This window comes from Triticum aestivum, chromosome 1D (assembly GCF_018294505.1).
Source record: "Triticum aestivum cultivar Chinese Spring chromosome 1D, IWGSC CS RefSeq v2.1, whole genome shotgun sequence".
Lineage (NCBI taxonomy): Eukaryota > Viridiplantae > Streptophyta > Magnoliopsida > Poales > Poaceae > Triticum > Triticum aestivum.
Genome location: NC_057796.1, coordinates 401,320,391 through 401,330,324, shown reverse-complemented (window position 1 = coordinate 401,330,324; position 9,934 = coordinate 401,320,391). Strand labels below are relative to the sequence as shown.

The 9,934-nt window shown below is 46.4% G+C and overlaps 1 protein-coding gene across 1 annotated transcript; it reads left to right on the top strand.

Moving 5' to 3' along the window:
• The first annotated feature begins 264 nt into the window (after positions 1–264).
• LOC123182375 (probable inactive receptor kinase At5g58300) lies at positions 265–6,000 on the top strand. The gene is made up of 4 exons (XM_044594918.1): positions 265–658; positions 2,799–4,151; positions 4,960–5,695; positions 5,859–6,000. The coding sequence occupies exons 2-3, from the start codon at positions 2,864–2,866 to the stop codon at positions 5,592–5,594; spliced, it is 1,923 nt and encodes a 640-aa protein (XP_044450853.1). The 5' UTR covers positions 265–658; positions 2,799–2,863; the 3' UTR covers positions 5,595–5,695; positions 5,859–6,000.
• Positions 6,001–9,934: the final 3,934 nt, after the last annotated feature.

The window sequence follows — 9,934 nt, the reverse complement described above, 5'->3', positions numbered from 1 at the left end:
GTGTGCGCGTGTGTTTTGGGGGCATGCGTTTGTACCCGATGCTGTTGATCATTGCTTTTTGGTAAGTTAAAACCAGAACCGCTCGACCGCTTAACCATTGAAACATACAAAAGACGGACAAATTTTTTGTCCGGACAGTTGGAGTTGGCCTTATAGCAAAGGAAAATCGTATGCCCGGGCCCACGGGTCAGAGGCAGGAAGAAGCCCTTGGCAGCCTCTTGGCCAACGCATGCCCCCCTTCTCTTAAATGCACAGCGAGTTTGCCACACAGGCGCGCGCACCTGACCTGACCGCACACTTCTCCCGCACAACCGCACTGTACTGCACTACCCCAGACTCAGAGGAGGGAGGGGGGAGACGACGCAGGTCGGCTGTCTCACGGCGGGTCCGGCCGGAAGGGAGGCGCCGGCGGAATGCTGCGGGCCGTTGTTTGTTCCTGGAGCAGAATTCGTGGCGCGTGATCCCGCGCTTCTTGGCCCTAATCGGCGGGCGGCGGCAAGCCTCGGGCCCTGAGGCGAACGGCGGCGGTTGGTCGATTCGAGCGGCCGCGAAGGAGGCCGGAGTTTTCTTCCTTCGGTGCGGGGCGTTCGCGCGCGCTGGGTCTTCTTGCTGCGCTGGTCTGCGCTCACGAGCACGCCGAGGCTGGGATTTTCGCGAGGTATGTACGGGACCTCGTGCCTGAGTACATACAATGCAGTTCGTTCCTCTCATTTCCTGCCCAAAAAAAAGTTCATTCCTCTCAATCTGTTGCGGCTAATCAGGCGATTTTTCGTGAAGTATGGCTGGTCGGTTGTTTTGCTGCGCACTTTTTTCATTAAAAAGAAAGTAAAAGCAAAGATACTACTAGAATGTATGGGCAACGTTCGTTTCCTAGTGCTATTAATTTGGGGTTTTGCTTTAGAAAAGTGTTAAATTCAGGAGCTGGACAACCCGCCATGGAGTGTTTCACTGTGATCAATCGGTGCCATTTCTGCTTTGATTTGCACATTTGGTAGGCGCTTTAATCTTTTATCTTGCTTCCAGGCCTGTGCTGCACCTGTAAAAAATCCTGAAACTGTAAAATAGCCAGCCAGGCCTGTGCAGGGAGCAAATTTACTTGTACAGTTTCCAAGCTTAAATGCTACTTTATAGGAGAACATGGAAGCATGAACTCTCCTATAAATTACTCCCTTCGTAAACTAATATAAGAGCGTTTAGAATACTAAAGTAGTGATCTAAATGCTCTTATATTAGTTTACAGAGGGAATACAATCTTACTGCTGCGAGAAAAGTACTTCACTGCACTACATTACTAGAGGTCTACAGCTACACCTGTGGATTGTTTGTATGTAGTACTGTTTTCTAGGAAACTGTTTGTACGTGGTGCGCAGACAGTGATATCTCTTGCCCTGCGCATTTGTCCCATGGATGCCCTGCTCTACCATCGTGCCAGCTCGTGTGCCGTGCTGCCCATGATCACACACATGGTACATCCGTCCATTAATCCGCAGGGAGCCCCACGCCGCCCCCCGAAACCATGAAAAAAAGGAATCCTCATCCCCGCTCGCATCTGAGACCACCTGCTTTATGTGCTGGACTTTTGGTTCGGTGCTGCTGCTTTCTTTCAAAGCGCTAGCTTGGTCCTTGAGAAAATTACATGTAGACAGTAATCAAGCCTAACCAGTGTGCTGTGGCTTTCCTTTATCTATTGCAAGTCCTATTGGAACCCCGCCTTGTCACTATCCCTGTGTCCTCTCTGGTAAGGACCGAGCGAGCGCCTTGTTTAGGCGCTAAGAAAACTGGGGTGTCCTGTACAGTACAGAAAAGGATAAAGAGGAGTGCTGAGATGCTTTGTAAAAAGATATGTAGGTTTCGTTTTATTGCAGCACATGATCAGACCTGCCCCATCTCAGAAATATAAAGCTCAGAGCTGCACTGATTAACTACGGGGGTGGGGCTTTGGATTGGTTAGTCTAAAGGAGAGACAAGGGTGTCATTCGTTGTAATGTTCCTCTGGGAGGGGAGGTTGGTATGTAGCAGTTGAGAAAATCTGATGGACCCCTGAACATGTCGATCGGTGGTAGCACTTTGTCATTTTGTTATGGGTTTGTGTTTTTGTTCCAATAATTAGCTTTCCTCCGGCTTTCGATGCCACTAACGAGGATCAATTATGACGCAAAGCGTGGAAAGCTGTTGGTGTTTGTAACACCGAGAGATACTGTATCTAGGTTCCTTGGTTCTGAAGTAATGTTGGCACTATTGAACAGAGCTGCATTTCTACTGTCTGTGTAAGTAGTCTCCTTTGCCATTAGAAACTGTGGTTGATTGATAGCCTGACACACCTTGTGTCAGATCCTATTAATCTCACAATAGACTCCTTTCCGGTCATCAAATTTGCTATTCTTTGGCAAGACCAGGAATCTGATATTACATTTTCCAAAACCAGACCCAGGATTGCAAACATGAGTGAACATTCATCTTGTAAACTGTTAATGAACGAAAAGCAATTTCTTCCATCCAACTGCACAACTCTCTTGGTAGTTCTACATTATTGGTCCTTTATTGCAATTACAGAAGGAAATAGTTAATTCTCTTTTGCCTTTTCTCATGGTCCCTAAAGCAATGATGTTTTGTTAGTTGCTTCATCATGAAGTAACTATCTACATTGGGAAACCCCTATGCTTCATCACTTCATTTTTTGTATCCAAAATCCCTTGCACTTCTACTATGTTTTTCCAATTATGAACTGCATATTATCTTGATGTTATAAGAACCAATCTCACTTACTCATGACTTTCTTTTTTCCTTTTGTGTACCAGGAGTGAAGCATTGATGACCGTCGGATTATAATTCTTGTTCTCCTTGTTCTCTAGCCACCCTAACAATGCAACATCTTTTGCTCATAGCTTTTCTTTCTGCTTCTCTGTTCCTTCCTTACCCTCCTTGTGTCAGAGGGGCTGATCTGAACTCTGACAAGCAAGCCCTTCTTGCATTTGCTTCATCCCTGCCTCGTGCAAGAAAGATCAACTGGACCCTCACAACGCAGGTCTGCACATCTTGGGTTGGGGTTACATGCACACCAGATGGGAAGCGTGTGCGTATGCTGCGACTACCCGCAGTAGGACTATTTGGTCCTATGCCCTCCAACATACTTGGCAAGCTTGATGCCTTAGAGGTGTTAAGCCTTCGGTCCAATCGTCTTACTGTTAGCCTACCCCCTGATGTAGCATCCATTCCTTCTCTGCACTCTCTTTACCTTCAGCGCAACAACTTGTCGGGCATAATACCTACATCACTGTCCTCAAATCTAGCATACCTCGACCTGTCGTACAACTCATTTGTTGGAGAAATCCCATTGAAAGTGCAAAATATGACTGAGCTTACTGGGTTGTCTCTCCAGAACAACTCTCTTTCTGGACCCATCCCTGATCTTCACCTCCCCAAACTGAGATATTTGAACTTGAGCTACAATAACCTCAGTGGGCCCATTCCGGCTTCTCTGCAGAAGTTTCCAGCCAGTTCTTTCTTGGGGAATGCTTTTGTATGTGGGTTTCCCCTGGAACCATGTCCAGGAACCACACCTTCTCCTTCTCCGAATGCACCACCTTCCCAGGAAAGCAATTTGGAAAAGTTTTGGAGAAAGCATCACAAAATTATCATAATTGCAATACTTGCTGGAGGAGCTGCAATATTGTTGATTTTGATTATCATACTCGTGATATGCATCTGCAAGAGAAAGAGAGACGGAGAGCCTCGCGCAGCTTCATCCTCATCCAAAGGGAAGGGTGTTGCGGGTGGAAGAGGAGAAAAATCCAAGCCAGAATACAGCAGTGGTGTTCAAGAAGCAGAGAGGAACAAATTAGTTTTCTTTGAGGGCTGTTCATATAATTTCGACTTGGAGGATCTGTTGAGGGCTTCAGCTGAAGTCCTTGGGAAAGGAAGCTACGGCACGACCTACAAAGCTGTTCTTGAGGATGGCACGACAGTGGTGGTCAAGAGGCTGAAGGAGGTGGTGGCGGGAAAGAAGGAATTCGAACAGCAAATGGAGATAATTGACAGGCTTGGCCAGCACCAGGGTGTTGTTCCCTTGCGTGCTTTCTATTACTCCAAGGATGAGAAGCTCTTGGTCTATGACTATGTTACACCGGGTAGCCTTTCAGCTGCTTTGCATGGTATGCTCTTTATCTCAAGTCTTTGATTTGAACCACTATGCAAGTATGCATTCTATTTACCTGTTTGAATTTTGAAACTTGTTTTGACCTGTTTTTTCATCACTTACTTAGATGACAAGTACATGCAATTCTATGGTATAAATTGCCTTTAAATATGTAGCACTGTGAAATTGTTCCTGAAATAATTAGGAACCTGCAGTTTGTTCAATGCAATCAAAGTAACTGTGCCAATTATGCATTCTGGCATCGTAGGACTGAGGTCGCCTTTATGCTAATCTTTCGGAATCTCGAACTGGACCATGAACAATTCCTTAGATATATGAAACTCCCAGTTGGTTATTCTGAAACTCCCAGTTGGTTATTCTGAATATATGAAACTCACTAATTTACTCCCTCCGTTCCTAAATATTTGTCTTTCTAGAGATTTCAAATGGACTACCACAGACGGATGTAATATAGACATATTTTAGAGTGTAGATTCACTCATTTTGCTCTGTATGTAGTCACTTGTTGAAATATCTAGAAAGACAAATATTTAGGAACGGAGGGAGTATTTGTTTATTTTAGAATTTTTACTTCTTTTCTGAAGTTCTGATGAACATTCTGCGGGAATTACTGTTGTAGTTTTGTAGCTATAATTTGTAGAATTTTGAGCTACTGTTGTTCTATGGATGCTGAAATGTGTAGAAAAGAATAGGTCCTGATTTTCTTCACCTGTATAGTTAGCTTGCATCTTTGTACTACCGCATATGTATTGAAACGACGAAGTTACATGAGCACAGATTTACCATCGATTGTGAACACACAGGGAACAAATCTGCTGGAAGAGCACCACTGGACTGGGAGACGAGAGTGAAGATATCGCTCGGCGCCGCAAGAGCGATCGCTCATCTTCACACCGGAGCAGGCGGCAAGTTCATCCACGGCAACATAAAGTCGAACAACATCATCCTCTCGCGGGAGCTGAACGCGTGCGTCTCGGACTTCGGCCTTGCGCAGCTCATGGCCACCCCTCACTTCCACCCGCGGCTCGTCGGGTACCGCGCGCCGGAGGTCCTGGAGGCCAAGAAGCCGACGCAAAAGTCCGACGTGTACAGCTTCGGCGTGCTGCTCCTGGAGATGCTGACCGGGAAGGCCCCCCTCCGGTCCCCCGGCCGCGACGACTCCATCGAGCACCTCCCGAGGTGGGTGCAGTCCGTGGTCCGGGAGGAGTGGACGTCGGAGGTCTTCGACGTCGACCTGCAGAGGCACCCCAACACCGAGGACGAGATGGTGCAGCTGCTCCAAGTCGCCATGGCGTGCGTCGCCGTTCATCCGGACCAGCGGCCGAGGATGGAGCAGGTCGTCAGGAGGATCGAGGAGATCCGGAGCTCCGGCTCCGGGACGACGACGAGGACGTCTCCCGAGGACAAGCCGAGGGAAGAGCACATCCAGATCACCTGAGGCGAAGACAATAGGTCTGATACTGATAGCGTCCCCGTCTGCCTGCAAACTAAGTTGACGGCCGTTTTGTTTACTGATACCATTCTTTTACTAGCAGTAAGGCCGCGCTTGGAATCGGTGTAAATAAATACAGGTGTATTTTTCTTACGAGTGTATCTTACCGGCCAGTAGTGATTTGCAGGTGGAAACGAAAACGACGGCCGGTGGCCTGTAACTTTTACAAGTGTATTCAAAGTAGAAACGACATTCCAAACAGAGCCTAAGTAAATTTGCTTCCCGTTATTGGTTTCAGATTCTCAGTGGTAGCTCTGCTGATCGTATCGTAGGGTGTTGTGGTGTGACTCTTTAGAGTATGGTTGATATTTTTCATTAGAGAATGGTTGATATTGATTCACTGAATGAGCAATCTGGTCTGTCACTTGCCTGCAACTAATTTCGATTCAATGTGGATTATCACGCAATGCTCTAGCAAAGTTGTCTCCCATTTAGGCGATGGTTAAGATGAATAAATCTTTATAGTGTTTGTTTAGCGATTTTGTCATCATAACAGCATAACTGCAAGTTTTAGAATTGGCATCACATAACAAGCAACCAGAAGAACTAAAATCTTCCCCTCAAAAAAAGAACTAAAATCTTTATCTAAAAAACTTAAATGTAATGTATAATTTCTAAGTACTCCTATATAAGATGAGAACTGAGAAAGATAATACAATAACCAATAGTGCTACTACTAACCCTGCTATTTCGTTGTTCTGATTGAAGAATTGACGGGTGCAGTCTGTAGGTTTAAGCCGGTCGCGCCGTCGCCTTAGGATTTCAATCAAAATCGTTATCAGGAGGGGCAAAGGGCGCATAGAGGCAGCGGTGTAATCCGGGAGAGCCTTTTCTATAGGGAATTTGTTTAATCATTGAGAGCCTAATTAATCACGGGAGACCCTAACCTTTTTTTAGGCAAACTCCGAAGCTTTTATTACGACGTCACAATGTTTACATGGACGAAAGAGAGTCCGTCCGGCTGTCCCAACCAAACATGTCGGCCAGTCGGAAGGGATAAAGCATGCTTCGCGAGCTTGTGAGCCTCGATATTCGAGCTCCTAAATTCGTGGCAAAAATTACACAAAAGGAAATTTGATCTATGCTCTATTATTTCATGTATGATCGCACCATATGCTGTTGGATTGTTGTCTCGGATGTCCTCGACCACCACCTTCGAGTCGGACGCCACTTGTATAGTTGAGACATGTAGATCATCCGCAAGGGCCAACGCCTCCATGATCGCCATGCATTCAAGAGTGGCCGGATCGGAAATGCCTTCAAAAACCACAGCCGATGCTCCCAAAAAAAGGCCAGCAGAGTCTCTTGATATTGCCGCTACGGAACCGTGTCTCCTTCCCCTCCCCACAGCAACGTCTACATTCAGTTTTATCCACCCTGATGGTGGAGGAATCCAGCTCGTCGGACGAGGAGTAGGATTGCCACCCTGCCTCATATTAACAGATTTGATTGCTTCAAGTCCCCTCATATAAGAATGAATAAACGCATGTACTTGAAAAGGACTTTGGTATATTTGCTCGTGGATCGCCTTTCGGCGGGCTCCCCACAAAGCCCAGAGTGTTACCACGAGAGTAGTGAAGTTCTCATGGGATAGCGTCTGGTGCATGGCAGAGAGCCACCTCTTCGTGTCACCTTCTTCGTTCCTACTCAGTGCATCGATGATATGTTCAGATGACAAAGCCCAAGTACTCCGGGATACAGTGCAGTTTAGCAAAGCGTGTCTCCAAGTGTCTTCCCCTCCGCAAAGGACGCACGCTGGCGTGTCCGCCATGTTCCGATGATGCAAGAGTGCCGCGGTTGGAGTGGTGTTCTTCGCAAATCTCCATAGGAAAATCTTAAGCTTCGATGGTACATTAAACCCCCATAGCTTGGTCCAGATCTCACTATCAGCTTGTGAATGAGACGACCCCCTTGCTCATATAACCAAGCTTCTCTGTTTACTTTCTTCTGGTGGATCATGTGGTAAGCAGTTTTAACCGAGAAAATGCCCCATCTGTCCTCCCTCCATGCCCAAAAATCCTCAATCTGTCTAGTGCAGAGAGGAATCTGCAAAATAGTTTCCGCATCGATTGGAATGAATGTTGCCCGGACCAGTTGTTCATTCCAAGAGCAAGTGGTGCTGTTTAAAAGTTCAGACACTTTGTGAGGTGGGTGTTGGACCAGAGATGTTAATGGTCGCTTCATGTGTGTGCGAGGTAGCCAATTATCGTGCCAGATGTCTGTGGTTTCACCGTTTCCAATTCTTCTCACAAGTCCCTGCACCATGATATCTCGCCCATCCAGGATTGCCCGCCAAATTTGTGATGGATGATTTCCAAGACTTGCTTCAAAAAGAGAGGCATCAGGGAAGTAGACCCCCTTGAGAATGCGAGCGCTCAAAGATGTGGGGTTTTGAAGCATCCTCCACGCCTGCTTCGACAATAAGGCAAGATTGAAAATCTCCAAATCCCTGAAACCGAGGCCGCCTAGATGCTTCGGCTTTGTCATCTCGTCCCAGGCTACCCAGTTTGGTTTGTGTTTCCCCTGCTTGCTCCCCCACCAAAACTGTCTGATCAGGGAGGTAATATTCTCGCATAAACCTCATGGGAGGCGGAAACAAGACATCGAAAAAACCAGTATAGACTGTGCCACCGATTTGATAAGTACTTCCTTGCCCGCTGAAGATAATAGTTTCTCCATCCACCCTCTGATTTTCTCCCACACACGATCTCTCAGATATCTGAAAGTGCCATTATTTGAATGCCCAACATCAGTAGGCATCCCCAAGTACCTGTCACTGAGCGATTCATTCTGAACGTTTAATGTGTTCTTGATACTATCTCTCATAACTTGAAGACATCCTTTACTAAAGAAAATAGAGGATTTCTCATGATTTATCCGCTGTCCAGATGCCACACAGTAACTTTCCAGCAAGTTTGATACTGCAACAGCCCCTTCAACACTCGATTTAAACATCAGCAGGCTGTCATCAGCAAAAAGGAGATGGTTCACGGTTGGCGCCGTGGCTGCCACCTTGATCCCTTCTAGCTGAGACGATGAGGAACTGGATTTCAGTAGGCACGAAAGGCCCTCTACTGCGATTAAAAAGAGATATGGGGATATCGGACCTCCCTGCCGAATACCTCTGGATGGGTTGAAAGTGTCAAGCCTCTCACCATTAAAAAGAACTGAAAATGACACTGACCGCACCATGTTCATTACTATCTGAACCTAAGATGGGGCAAAACCAAGCTTTATCATCATCGCCTGTAGATAATCCCACTCTAATCTGTTGTATGCCTTCATCATATCGAGTTTAAGCGCACAGAAACTGTTAACCTTGGCCTTGCTGCGTTTCATAAAGTGAAGACACTCATAAGCACTGATGATATTGTCTGTGATATGCCTGCCTGGCACAAAGGCTGATTGTTCCTCTGAAATGATGTCCGGAAGAATCATCTTCAATCTGTTCGCAATCACCTTCGACGCAATCTTATATAATACATTACATAAACTGATTGGTCGGAACTGAGTTAACATAGTAGGGTTCATTACCTTAGGGATGAGAACCAGGACCGTATCATTGATGCTTTTTGGACTCTCCTCTCCCCGAATAATCCTGAGAACTGCCTCCGTTACCTCGGCACCGCAAAGATCCCAGTGATGCTGATAGAAGTGAGCTGGAAAGCCATCGGGCCCCGGTGCCTTGGTCGGAAACATCTGAAAAAGGGTTGTCTTTACTTCCTCTCCCTTGTAAGGTGCGACCAGTAACTCGTTCATCTCCACTGTAACCTTGGTTGGTACACAATTTAGGACAGCTTCCATGTTGTTTACCCCTTCTGATGTATACAAGGTTTTATAAAAATCGTGCACCATTGCTTTAAGCTCGTCTGGCTCATTTGTCAAGACTCCAAGGGAGTTTTGTAGGGCCTTTATCATATTCTTCTTTCTTCGGATGCTTGCTCTCATGTGGAAAAACTTTGTGTTTTTGTCGCCGGACGTTAGCCACTCAATCCGTGAACGCTGCCTCCATAATATTTCTTCCCGATGGTATAGTTCAACTAGATTTTCGTTTATCTTGAGCTCGACGTGTGACGGAGCCCTTCGGCTTGGATCAGCCCGCAGCTTCTCAAGCTCCGTTTTCAGCTTTTTAATCTCCTTTCGAACGTTTCCAAAAGTCTCATTGTTCCATCGTCCCAAGTCATGGGATATAGCTTGCAGTTTAGCCCGAAGATCATCCACTCTATTGCTGATTCCACCACCCGCCCATGCTGCGCTGATAGTGTCTCTCCAAGATTCATGGCCTT